Source organism: Symphalangus syndactylus, chromosome 1 (genome assembly GCF_028878055.3).
Source record: "Symphalangus syndactylus isolate Jambi chromosome 1, NHGRI_mSymSyn1-v2.1_pri, whole genome shotgun sequence".
Lineage (NCBI taxonomy): Eukaryota > Metazoa > Chordata > Mammalia > Primates > Hylobatidae > Symphalangus > Symphalangus syndactylus.
Window position 1 is genome coordinate 141,531,008 of NC_072423.2, and position 13,464 is coordinate 141,544,471.

At 42.1% G+C, this 13,464-nt stretch overlaps 1 protein-coding gene across 14 annotated transcripts in view; it reads right to left on the bottom strand.

Moving 5' to 3' along the window:
* The window catches only part of INTS10 (integrator complex subunit 10), a 32,904-nt gene that overhangs the window by 14,195 nt on the left and 5,245 nt on the right, over window positions 1-13,464 (bottom strand). For 5 of the 14 annotated variants that reach the window (XM_055286327.2, XM_055286285.2, XM_055286356.2 and 2 more), the window contains 8 exons: window positions 12,635-12,775; window positions 12,026-12,197; window positions 11,095-11,264; window positions 9,627-9,760; window positions 5,619-5,775; window positions 4,069-4,151; window positions 2,854-3,006; window positions 623-731 (listed from right to left, as the gene is read on the bottom strand). In XM_055286327.2, coding sequence (XP_055142302.2) covers window positions 623-731; window positions 2,854-3,006; window positions 4,069-4,151; window positions 5,619-5,775; window positions 9,627-9,760; window positions 11,095-11,264; window positions 12,026-12,197; window positions 12,635-12,775 — 1,119 coding nt within the window. The remainder of the gene's footprint in view (window positions 1-622; window positions 732-2,853; window positions 3,007-4,068; window positions 4,152-5,618; window positions 5,776-9,626; window positions 9,761-11,094; window positions 11,265-12,025; window positions 12,198-12,634; window positions 12,776-13,464) is intronic. The other 9 variants (XM_055286338.2, XM_055286296.2, XM_063637620.1 and 6 more) reach the window with 4 other exon arrangements.

Sequence of the window (13,464 nt, forward strand, 5' to 3'; positions counted from 1 at the left end):
TTTTGTTTTCTATTTCATTGACTTCTGCTCTTAGCATTATTCTTTCCTGTCATCTATTTTCAAGTTTAATTTATGTATCTTTTTCTAACAAACTCAGATCAGCTGTACATTTCATTTTTCAAGCAACATGAAGCTTGAGCTGAAGCTCAGAATGGGTTCAGAGGGATGTGCTGACAGATACCTCCTAATTAATCATCTACACATTTTTCTAGAATTGTAAAGACAGGAAAAAGAGTTCACTGAAATTTGTCAAAGAGATAACAAACTCAGGAAGTGAAGAGAGCTTTGGAAGAAAGACATTTACAGCTGCTCATGAAATCAGAGCCAAGGAAAAACTTGGAAAGGGATTAACTTTTTATACAATTTGTCAAGCCCTGCAGCAGTATTATCTCATTAGGAACTGTAAAACATTGTTCAGCCTTGGGTCCTAAAGCTATTTTTCTTTTCTTTTTAAATTTTTTTAAGAGATAGGGTCTCACTACATTGCCCAGGCTGGTCTCAAACTCCTGGGCTCAAGCTAACCTCCCGCCTCAACTTCCCAGTAGCTGAAATTACAAGTGTGAGCCACCGTGCCTGGCTTTCTAAAGCTATTTTTACGAAATAATAAAACATGTCACTGTACCTTTTCTAAATTTGGGCTTTACTTTTGAGGGTTCCTCCTGGGATTTGCCTCCATCTTGAATGGGGAGTACCATGAAGCACATCAAATCAAGGACTTTTTCACATGTCATCTACAGCAGAAAAGACCAAAAAGGAACTAACTTGAAGCTTTCTGAACTGAAATCAAATAAAGTACCAAAATATTTGCAGCATACAATCAGGCAATGTGTACATGGAGGTCTGTATTTCTACCTCTTTATGTGATCATTACCATTGCTCAACAGTGAATACAGAAAGAGTAAAGAATAAGACTCAAATCTATGTACTAGACCTTTGAGGGAACAATAATCCATTCTTTGCTATTAAAAAAACAAAACTTACAAATTAACCAAGCATTAAGTACTGAGGTGTTCAACAGCACAGAAGCAGCCAAAAGGAAGATGTCCCTGCCTGAAAGATACTGACTAACGCACTGCATAGAAAAACTAACAAAGAAAACACGTAGCAGAGGTCTAAGGAGTATGATATAGAGCATAACTTAAAATGCAGGAGAAAATACACACAGGAGAAACTAGCAGGAAAAGCTTCAGGCAGGAAGGTTATCTTGACCTAAGCCTTTAAGAGAGGAAGGATTTGGAATGCAGAAAAGAGGCCTTTCAGGCAGGAGAGAAAGACATGGGGAAGGGCTATATATGGGTTTAGGTGATTTACTTGAGGGCCAGAGGTTTGGTCTAGGACACAGATGAGGCACGGGACGGATGCAGTGCTGATGGAGAGGAGCCTCGAGTGCCTCTGTGCAGGCTGGCCTTGATCCAGACAGTCCACATCACCACTCCCCCTCTATCTACTCAAATTCTCCTAACAACAGTCAGATTCCATGCAATGAGCCTTTTATCTGTGTCAAGCAAATCCTTTTGTTCTCTATTTTCCAGAGGAGGAAGTGGAGCTTTTTTTTTTTTCTTTTATGCAAAAGGCCAGAGACATCTCTGGGTCTCTGGGTAATTTTCTATTTATTTATTTTTTTTTGTACTTTAAGTTCTGGGATATATGTGCCGAACATGTATATTTGTTACATATATATGTGCGTTGGTGGTTTGCTGCACCTATCAACCCATCATCTACATTTTAAGTCTTGCATGCCTTAGGTATTTGTCCTAATGCTCTCCCTCTCTTTGCCCCCGACCCCCTGACAGGCCCCAGTGTATGATGTTCCCCTCCCTGTGTCCATGTGTTCTCACTGTTGAACTCCTGGAAGTGGGGATTTAAACCCATGCTTCCCAACCCTTTTCATGTTGTGGCACACCCTGAAAGTAATGTGTGTGTGGCTGCTCAGGGTTGGCAGCAATTGACCTTGGGTGGCCCCAGCAGCCCTAGGTCATGGCTGACTGCCCCAAAGGCTGCAGGATCCATATATTGGCACCTCTAGAACCCACCTATGCCCACAGGGTTGTGAAGCTCTAGTTTAGAGAGATGGGCAGCCTGGTAGGGAGAGTCTCCTGGAGGAAACACACCCATTTATAAATCTACTCCTGCAACACCCCTATCAGGTATTATCGCCTTTTTTTTTTTCGAGATGGGAGTCTTGCTTTGTCACCCAGGCTGGAGTGCAGTGGTGCAATCTTGGCTCACTGCAACCTCCACCTCCCAGGTTCAAGTGACTCTCCTGCCTCAGCCTCCCAAGTAGTTGGGATTACAGGTGCCCGCCACCACACCCAGCTCATTTTTGTATTTTAATAGAGATGGGGTTTCACCATGTTGGCCAGGATGGTCTTAAACTCCTGACCTCAGGTGATCTGCCGGCCGCAGCCTCCCAAAGTCCTGGGATTATAGGCAGAAGCCACCGCACCCAGCATGTTATTACCATTTAAAGAGAAAATCTGAGGTTTGAGTAAGCTAAATATAAATCCTCCATTTCCCACTTAATAATGGCCTTGTGTTTCCAAGTACAACAGAAGAGACAAGAGTGTAATAATAATAAAAAGAAAAATAATAATAAAAAGAAACATCCTCCAACAAATGGAACAATGAACAAGAAACTTAAAAAAGTACTGACGCCTTATTTCAGGGAAGCTGAAGTAAAGAGAAAATTACGTAAAACAAAATCATTGTGATGTTCACTAGCAGATTAAGTAATAAATCTAGGCAGAAAGATCAAATTGAAACAAACGTGCACTGAATGAAAAGCCGCGCTAAGAAAAGGAGAAAGGCCAGGTGGCCCCATGCACCTGCAGCAGGCATGCGTGCAGTACTCACTCTGTACTCCCCTAGCGCAAAGTGGCACGTCGCCAGCTGGATGAGCGCCCTCTGATGCTCCAGGGTCCCCTGCCCTGCGATCTGTGGCTGAGAAATGGATCCCTGGAGAGCTGCTAAGTGATGCAGGCTGGCTATCGCCTTTTTATATTGACCCTAAGAAAGACAGAATAGCAAGGAGGGGAAAAACATCGCCGTTAAAAAAAGAAATTTAAAAAATACCCTTCCAGGGTTCATGAAGCAATGAGCAAGCAACTATACAAAGACGGTAGCTTGGTTCGATCATCTGAGGAAGAAAAGGAGACTTGGCAATAGAATCAAATCAACTTAATTAAAGCCAGGTGGGAGTTCTTTATGGCGGTACTTTATAAGGATGAAGATTTTTCTTTCTGGTCTTAGGTCTTGAGACTAAAGAAAATAACCAGGCCCTGTGATCCAGCACATTTTGGATATAACATTTCTTTAGAAATATTTTACTATAAGCACCACTTCTCCTTTATGAAGGATGGAAGCAGCAACCTGCCCATTCCAATACCCCCTCATTCGTAAATTATCGACTATCTCCATTCTAGGTCTAAGATGCTGGAGAACAGTATAGCCAGGCAGACTCCACCAGCAGAGAGAGATGGACGGTGAGAAGTGATCCTCCTTTACGGAAAAGTAAAAATCTTACTTTTACAGAGAGATGTGATTGGATATACCAAAAGTAACACAGAAGGTACAGGCTTGTCATTTTGGAGTTTTTGTTTCGTTTTGTTTTTGAGACAAGGTCTCACTGTCACCCAGGCTGGAGTGCGGTGGTGCTATCATGGATCAATGCAGTCTTGACTTCCTGGGCTCAAGTGATCCTCCCGCCTCAGCCTCCTGAGCAGCTGGAACTATAGGCACATGCAACCACACTGGGCTAAGTTTTTTATTTTCTAGAGACAGGGTTTCACTATGTTGCCAGGGCTGGTCTCAAATGCCTGGGCTCAAGCAGTCCTCCCACCTCGGCCTCCCAAAGTGCTGGGATTACAGGCGTGAGCCACGGCACCCGGCCCATAGTTACTTTGAAAGGAAAATGGACCATACCCCCTCAGCCACTGAAGACAGAACAGGTGTCAGCAGGCAGTGGACTAGCCCAAGAGGGAACATGACACATTCTGTATGGGAAAGCTGGTTTGCCACCATAGCCATCCTGTACAGACACAGGTACTTAAAATATGTGTAATACTCTACCTGATAGATGATCATATCAGTGAGGAAGATTCTTAACCAAAGCCAAGTATCCGTCTTCCAGGCCAAGCAAATCCTTGTAAATTCTGAGTAAGAATTTAAGAATAAATTTACCAAGTATATGTAGCACAGAAGCAGAAAACAAACTAACAAATCCAGTAAGAGAGAACAGAGACAAACTACCAAAAATGTATAGTAACTTTGACTTTGATTTCTAAAACACTGCTCTAGAATTTCAAGCAGAGAAGAAACACACAACACTTAACAGTAATACACAAGCAATATTTTGTAGATGCTAACAACTTACTGAGCACATACCAGGTGCCAAGAACTGTTTAAAGCGCTTTTCATGTATTTCCTCATTTATCTTTTAAGCTACTTTGCTTTCCCCAAAACAAGGTCCCATTTTATTTTTATTTTATCTTATTTTTAGAGACATTCTCCCTGTCGCCCAGGCTGGCAGTACAGTGGCCCTAACATGGGTCACTGCAGCCTCGACCTTCCAGGCTCAAGCAGTCCTCCTACCTCAGCTTCCTGAATAGCTGGCACTACAGACACATGCCACCACTCTCCGCTAAGTTTTGTTTTTGTTTTTTTTAATAGAGACGGGGTTTTGCCATGTTGCCCAGGTTGGTCTCTAACTCCTGAGCTCAATGATCCACCTGCCTCAGCTTCCCAAAGCACTGGGATGACAGGCATGAGCCATCTTGCCTGGCCCATTTTATTTTGACCTAATTAAAATAACAAACATACAATGACACTAAAAGGTTTTATTCATTTTTTAAAAAATCAATTTCTAACTAAAGGAAAGATCTCCTCCAGAACTGTCACATATGTGTTCACAATCCCAAATGTAACAAAGAGAAACTGAATGGTGCTAAATTTACTTAGAAAAGATGACACAGCACATCTGGCCAAGGGCTCTGTATGACACATGACTGCAGCCAGGGGATGAATGTCCACGGCTAAAAGTAAAATAAGGGGCCCCGATTCCAAAGTATAGTAAGAATACCTTAGTTAGCTACTGATTTCTAAGCAATGTCAAAATACCCAGTATACTCAAAGGAAAATAGGCTTCCTATAGTTTTTGGATTTTGAGTTTTTCAGACAATGGAGTTAATGCAGATAAAAACAGCAATATGGCTGGGCACGGTGGCTCACGCCTGTAATCCCAGCACTTTGGGAGCTGAGGTGGATAGATCACGTGGTCAGGAGTTCAGAACCAGCCTGATCAACATGGTGAAACCCTGTTTCTACTAAACACACAAAAAATTAGCTGCGCATGGTGGTACGTGTCTGTAGTCCCAGCTACTAGGGAAACGGAGGCAGGAGAATTGTTTGAACCCAGGAGGTGCCTGTTGCAGTGAGCCAAGATCATGCCATTGTACTCCGGCCTGGGTGAAAAAGAGTGAGACTCCGTCTCAAAACAAGAAAAAAAAAAATGTATGAACTACTGTAATCAACTTAATTTGCCATAAGTTACCTGACGTTTCAAGTAGCTTAATGATTTTACAAAAAACATTAAACAGCACCAATGACATGCGCTTTCTTACCTTTGTCAAGGAATTCTAGGGAATAGAGCAACTCCCAGCTCTCCCTGGCCAATTTAAAGCTTTCTAACACTTCAATGGAGTTAGCAAGTTCGGCTTTATTGACTACAATGTGACGATTTCTTCCTTTCGCTGAACAGTCTTCATCGTCTGAACTCTGCTTAAAGAATGTGGAGAACAAGGTTAATTCAGTTATAAATATAGTCATATATGGAAACATATTATTGCTGCCAGTTTTGCCCATGGTACGAATTTTATATCAAAGGATATCACATACATACAATTTTTTGAATTTAACAATTTAGCTTTGAAAATTAATATATAATTTTTGTCTTTATACTCTCACACATTCCATTTTTACTTTTAAAATTGAGTGAATTTTTTTTCTGATGCTAAATTCTTATGTTTGCTTATGGTGGTTTTGGAACAAAGTTTAAAAAAGATCAATGTTATGAAAGTCAAAATTTAGATTTTTACATTGAGAGACACGGCTTAAACAGCACCTGTTTATAGTTTACTTTTTTTTCTAATACGTGACATGATTTAATTGGCTTCCAAATAATGGTTTGGCATGTACTGGGATAAAATTAAAGCCTGAGGCTTGGCGTGGCAGCTTATGCCTATATCCCCAGCACTTCGGGAGGCCAAGGAGGACGGATCACTTAAGGCCAGGAGTTTGAGACCAGCCTGGCCAACATGGCGAAACCCAGTCTCTACTAAAAATACAAAGTCAGCCGGGCATGGTGGCACGTGCCTGTAATCCCAACTATTCAGGAGGCTGAGGCACAAGAATTGCTTGAGCCCAGGAGGCAGAGGTTGCAGTGAGCAGAGATCTCACCATTGCACTCCAGCCTGGGCGACACAGCAAGACTCTGTCTCAACAATAACAAAATTAAAGCCTGCGTCCTCTAAGAAATAATGTCAGAGAATAACTGTTAGTTATCTTTGGTTCACTGCGTGTGACTCCCCTTCACTGGTCACCCCTCTGGCGCTCTCCTCCCCCAGTGCAAGGTCCTGGTCAGAAAGTACGTTTGTCTGCACTTACCTACTAAAGCCCTCTGTATTTTACAATACACATTTCTACTTTTCTTGCTCTTCATCTTAAGTAATATAAACCCCACAGAAAAGAGAGGGCTACAGAGAAAGGCAATTATTGGAAATACTGCTGGGTAGAGTCAGATGTTTTGCCAAAAAAAAAGTAAAGGTAAAAACGGCTCCACTGAATTTTATTTTGCTGAGAATTTTCTGAATCTTTTATTCCACTTAGGTCATTTTACTGATTTAATGACCCAAATTAAATTCTTCCTGCAGATCTTTACTCCACAAAGATCATTTAAAAATATGTGCAACTACATGTACACATACGTAACAAACCTGCACGTTGTGCACATGTACCCTAGAACTTAAAGTATAATAATAATAATAATAAAAAGAAAACCTAAAAAAATAAAGAAATAAATAAAAATATGTGCAACTATTGTCACTAAAAGCTCCATTCCTCAAGTTCATCTCAGGTAAGGTGGACAGGAAGCTGTGGGCACCTCCCTCCACTGCCCACCTTTCTTTCCACTTTCTGAGCTTGGTATCTTCCTGCTAGTCCCTATGCTTGGTGACTTTACCCTACCCCACTGTTCTGCTGCATGTTCTTATCCTCCCTAAGTAATGTTTTTGCATTGGGAAAAACACACCCTTTCCAATGAAAACCTGTCTACCAGGCCAGGTGTAGTGGCTCACCCCTGTAATCCCAGCAATTTTGGAGGCCAAGGTGGGAGGATTGCATGAGCCCAGGAATTCAAGACCAGAGTGGGCAACATAGAGAGACCGTGTCTCTACCAAAAAAAAAAAAAAACACACAACCCTATCTGCCAGGTACTGTTTCACCAGGGGTCTGTTCTTTGCCAAGTAATGGCAACCTAATATAATACACGAACATGCATGGCGCGTCTGCTAGTGCTGCAGCTTACGGAAAACATTCCTGCCTCAACGCGAGATCAGGAATTTATGAAAGGACCCCAGATGTGGTGGGACTAGTGTGAGTTCCGAATGTTTTTACATTTAAAGAAACTGATTTTGAAATGTGCAAGTACACTCTGAAGCACTGAGAGTGTGCTCTGAAGCAAGAATGCACCAGGTGGGGGACAGATGCCCACAGGAGAGGCCCGTCCCAGCACCAGCCACTTATGACGTCACATGAGCCTGTGATACAAGCTGGCTGGAGAACTGATGTTGGCCACCCCCCAACTCCAGTTGTGGGTTGCCACCGGGGCCAGTATGATTAGATATCCTAATTACAAAAAGGAAGTCAGAAATCTGGATTGTTATGAGAAATGCTAGGTTTCTATCTTTTGTTTCTTTTTTACAGACAGGGTCTCCCTCTGTTGCTCAGGCTGGAGGGCAGTGGTATGGTCATCGCTCACTGGAACCTTGAACTCCTGAGCTCAAGGGATCTTCTCATCTCAGCCTCTGAAGCAGTTGGGATGACAGGTGCGTGCCACCAGCCAGCTAGTTTTTTTTGCATTTTTTATGGAGATGGGGTCTCACTATATTGCCCAGGTGGGTCTTAAACTCCTGGGCTGGTGATCCTCCTACTTTGGCCCCCAAAGTGCTGGGATTCCAGGCATGAGCCACCGCACCCAGCCTGGTTTCTAATTTTTAAATACTAGGTTATTTAAACAAACAAAACACTGTAAGCAAAGCAAGATATCTGTGAACTGAGCTCATGGGCCTTTGAGGTCTAGATCTGCATCAGGTTGGGGAAGACTCAGGGATAGAATGAAAATCAGGACAAAATCAGTTAAGACCATGAAAACAAAAATGGATGGAAATTCCGCATTGGGTGGAAGGCCAGGTTATGAGAACAGGGCTTGCTAGATGAGTGCTTGACAGGCAAAAAAAACCGGAAGGAAGAACAGCTGGGCCAGGTTTAAACAGCCATCCCATAGCCTGGACACCAAACCCAGGAGGGATCAATGGGAATTCCCTCCTTCACCGGATGCTCGCCACACACCTGCTCCAGCCCAGGCACTACTCAGATGCCCAGGGTATGGTAGAGGATGAGGCAGAAAAAATGCTAGGCCCCACGGAGCTTGTACTCTAGTGAAGAAGGGACATAGACAATAAATCAGTCAGTGAATAAACAAGAAAAAACAGACAGCAAGGAGGATGCCACAGAGAATTAAAACAGAGGAATCAGTAGAGAGAACCGGACAGCTACTTCAGATGGGTGTTCAGGAGAAGTGTCAGAGGGACACTCGTTTGGGCTGGGACCAAGTGACAAGGACCTAGCCGGTCAGAGATCCAAGGGAAAAGCACGGTAACCGCAGAGCACAGCCTCAATGGGCAGAGGCTAGGAGGCAGGGACGGGCTCGGGGCACTGCCTGCTCAGGTTAGAGGACTGACAATTCTTCACATTCTCAGGTTTCTTGCATCTTTGTGCAAACTTTTTCCTCTCAGCAAAATCTACCTCCCAATTCCAACCCACAAAACCCTTCGTCTTTCAGCACTGATTTCAAATGTTGACCTCCTTCATGAAATCTTTTCTGCATCTGCCCATATGCTGTTCCTGCTGCCCTGCCCACCTCAGAGCTTTCCATTCTCAAGAGCCAGTACCCCACACTGCACCCTGCTCTAGGGGTCCGATGCCATTTTGCTTTTGTTTTTTAAACTGAATCAATGCCATTCAGTCAAAACATGTATAAGGAACATATACCATGGGTTCTCCACCTCTTCACAGAACTTTTGGGTGGTCCTGTACACTGTGAAGTGCTCAACAGCATCCCTGGCCCCTCCCCACCAAGCTGTGACAACCAAAAATGTCTCCAGACATTGCCAAATGTCCCCTGAGGGCAAATCACCTCCAGTGGAGAACCACTGACTTAGTAATTATTAATATATCGTATAATTTTAAAACCCAAGCTTTATCGATTTAGCTCCAAAGCCATATTTTACAAAGATTCATCTCTAGCAAAGCGTCCCATCCAATCTGTTAATAAGTATATTTGAAAGCCTTACCATGGTTTTTTCTCTTCCTTCAGCTAGTTTCCTCTTTTTATGGATGTGTTTATTACGATCAACTTCTACATCACCATACACGTTCGATACATCTTCAAGAAGAACCAGTGGAACTTGGCTAGGGGCATTAGGACCTAAGGACGGGGAAAAACACCAACACTTACAAATGAAGCAAGGAGGCCAGGCGCGGTGGCTCACGCCTGTAATCCCAGCACTTTGGGAGGCTGAGGCAGGTGGACTGCCTGAGCTCGGGAGTTCAAAACCAGCCTGGGCAACATGGCAAAATCCCGTCTCTACTAAAAATACAAAACATTAGCCGGGCATGGCGGCATGCGCCTGTTAATCCCAGCTACTTGGGAGGCTGAGGCAGGAGAATTGCTTGAACCCGGGAGGCAGAGGTTGCAGTGAGCCGAGATCACGCCACTGCACTCCAGCCTGGGCGACAGAGCGAGACTTAAAAAATAAATAAATAAAATTTAAAAAAATATAAAAATGCAGCTAGGAAAAGAATACTTAAAATAAGGGAGAAGCTTACTCAACTGTCATGAGAAACGTCATTAAAAATATGTTCAGTGTGATCTCAATTAGGTAAACAAACAAGTATATGCACATAGAAAAAAAAGACTGTACAGATATATACCAAATTGTTAAAGACTCCCTGTCAGTAACAGAATACAAGTGACAGTTCCTTCTTTGCATTTGTTATGTATCTGCAAATTTTTTATAATGATCATGAGTCATTAAAGTACCATCAAAAGACTACCAAATTATATTTACATTATGGTTACAAATTCCAAACAAAATCTAAATATATGTAATATTATAAGGCAATACGTAAAAACGACTGCTGCATTATACTGGAAGGATTGTGGGTGATTTCACTCTTATTTCTATTTTTCAAATTTTCTACAGTATATTTATGCATATAGTCTCTATACATAAAATGGATATTTTACTTAATAAATCTTTGCCTATTGTGATGTCTTCATGAAATCTACTTAAATATGTTGTTAATATATATTTAAATATGTTGTAAATATGTGCCCACAATCATGCCCAGCTAATATTTGTATTTTTAGTAGAGATGGGGTTTTACCACATTGGCCAGGCTGGTCTCAAACTCCTGACCTCAAGTGATTCGCTGGCCTCACCTCCCAAAGCGCTGGGATTACAGGCGTGAGCCACAGTGACCAGCCTGCTGTTATTTTCAAAATAGTGGCATTTGATACCTGTATTTAGTTGTGCAGTACCATTACACCCTTTGATACAGAAACTTTTAATGAAACATACTTACATAAAAACTACCAATTAAACCAAACTAAACAAAACTCAATCGCCAACTATAAAAAGGACTGGTACCACCCCACAGTTATTCGGATCCAGCAACAGTGGATAAACACTTTCATCTTCCTTACCATCCCCACGGTATGAACCGGCTTTTTGGACACTCTAAAATTTGTAAACCTACCTTGGAAGAGAGACGGCTGTATGCTGTTGACATACTGGAATGCATTCTTAAAGAAGACCAGCATGGTGGAATACACCACTTGGTTTTTATATTTTGCATGTGCTTCACTCTCAAAGTTGTTCATGTATCTGCAGAGATCCTTCATTCTATGCAAAATATCTCCATAGCTTCTAAAAAGGAAGGAATGATGAAACTTATTCGATTACTCTGGGCTGGTCAGCAAAAAGTCTAAAGAAAAGCTCTGGTGGTACCATTACATGTACCGAATGTTGCCCTAGGCATGTACAACTATTCTTTATTGTCCAATATAAATGGTAACTTTTCCCTTGTGAATTAGGGTGGTGATCAAGATTTCATGACACAAACATGCTAAGTAGCTTCTCTTTTCTCTGAAGTAGCTAGGAGAGGTTCAAACACAACATCGTCTTAAGAGTTCACATTTCAGTTAGAAATCTGTTTTTTTTTTTTTTCTTTTTTGGAGACAGGGTCTCACTCTGTCACCCAGCTGGAGTGCAGTGGTATGATCTTGGCTCCTCGTAGCCTCCACCTCCCTGGTTCAAGTGATTTTCTCACCTCAGCCTCCCAAGTAGCTGGGACTACAGGCACCCACCACCTCGCCTGGCTAATTTTTGTATTTTTAGTAGAGATGGGGTTTCACCATGTTGGCCAGGCTGGTCTCAAACTCCTGACCTCAAGTGATCTGCCCACCTCAGCCTCCCAAAGCACTGGAATTACAGGTGTGAGGCGTCGTGCCCGGACAGAAATGTTTTGATAAAATGAAAAATCATCCTCTTTTGCATCAAGTATTGAGTGTCACAAAATTTGCCCAAAAACTATACCTACGCATTACACAGATTTAAAAAGCATGATTTTGTTTTTGTAAGGATCCAAAAGAATCAATAGACAATTCTGGAAATAAGCTATTTATTACCGTCTTCCTTTATCCATCTGCCATTCACATCTCATTCCAACAACATTCAAAATCTTAAACAACCTCTCCCAGGGGTCCACGATCTGGGATGATTTTTCCGTCAGCCCTTCTATTATGTACTTCTGAGAGCTACGTTTGCTAGGTGACATTAAATCAGATGTATCCTGGGCGCCTGAGATGTAAGAAAAAAGTAGCCTACAATTAACATTATGACTTACTGTTGACATGGTACCTGATAAAGAAAGTCTGACTCCCCATGAAAACGCACAGAGCACAGAATTCCAACACATTTATGTTTTGCTCAAGGACCGACAACAGGCCACTGGTATGAGCAAGAAGTAATTTCCACTACTTCATCATGGTACATGTGTAATGTTCCATGCAATAACATTACAGTTCAGCCAGAAGACTGTTTTGATCAAGGGGTGGCATTGCTTCCAGAAAAGCCTCATCTTTTAACTCTAGTATTTTTTTTCTAGATACCATCTTTTGAAACACTCCCAAACTGGTAAGTATCCAGAGGAGAATAATCAGAACACTGAGGGGTTTCTGAATTTTGCAATATTACTAAAGCCTATTTAAATAAAAGTACAGGGTATTCCTACTTACCTTGATGCTGATTTTCTATTTGAGTAGACCTAGTGACATAATTGATATAAAATTCAGCTGCTTTGTTCAAGTACTTATATAATAAATTGGCAGGTAATCGAACATCATGGTTGTTAATTATTAGAGGAAGGACATCACAAACTGTTGGAGGAGAAAAAGAAGAAATAAATTAATTAGGTTGTCTAACCTAGAGTTCCGATAAATACAAAAGCTTTCAGAGTTCATTCGATGTAGTATCTAAAATATATAGGGGGAACAATCCCTTATGACTCATGTATTCAAAATGTGCTGTGCAGAGAGACACCAGTGGCTGGAGTCAGGGAGGAAACACACAGGCAGTTCTATGCTGTGGGTGAGGGTCCAGTTCTTCCATTGAATTCAGATGTTTGTTTATTATGATGCTTCATACTTACATATACACTTATGCATATTCCTTCAGAGGTATCAAATCTTACATAACAAAAGTTTAGAAGTTGTTTAAAATGCTTTTTTTTTGAGATGGAGTCTCGCTCTGCTACCAGGCTGGAGTGCAGTGGCGCTATCTCGGCTCACTGCAACCTCGGCCTCCCGGGTTCAAGCGATTGTCCTGCCTCAGCCTCCCTAGTAGCTGGGACTACAGGCATGCGCTACCACGCCCAGCTAATTTTTGTATTTTTAGTAGAGACAGGGTTTCACCATGTTGGCCAGGATGGTCTCGATCTCTTGACCTCGTGATCCAACCGCTTCGGCCTCCCTAAGTGCTGGGATTACAAGCGTGAGCCACCGTGCCCAGCTAAAATGCTTTCTAAATAAAAATAAGAACTTAAATGCCATAACACAGAGTTCCTTTA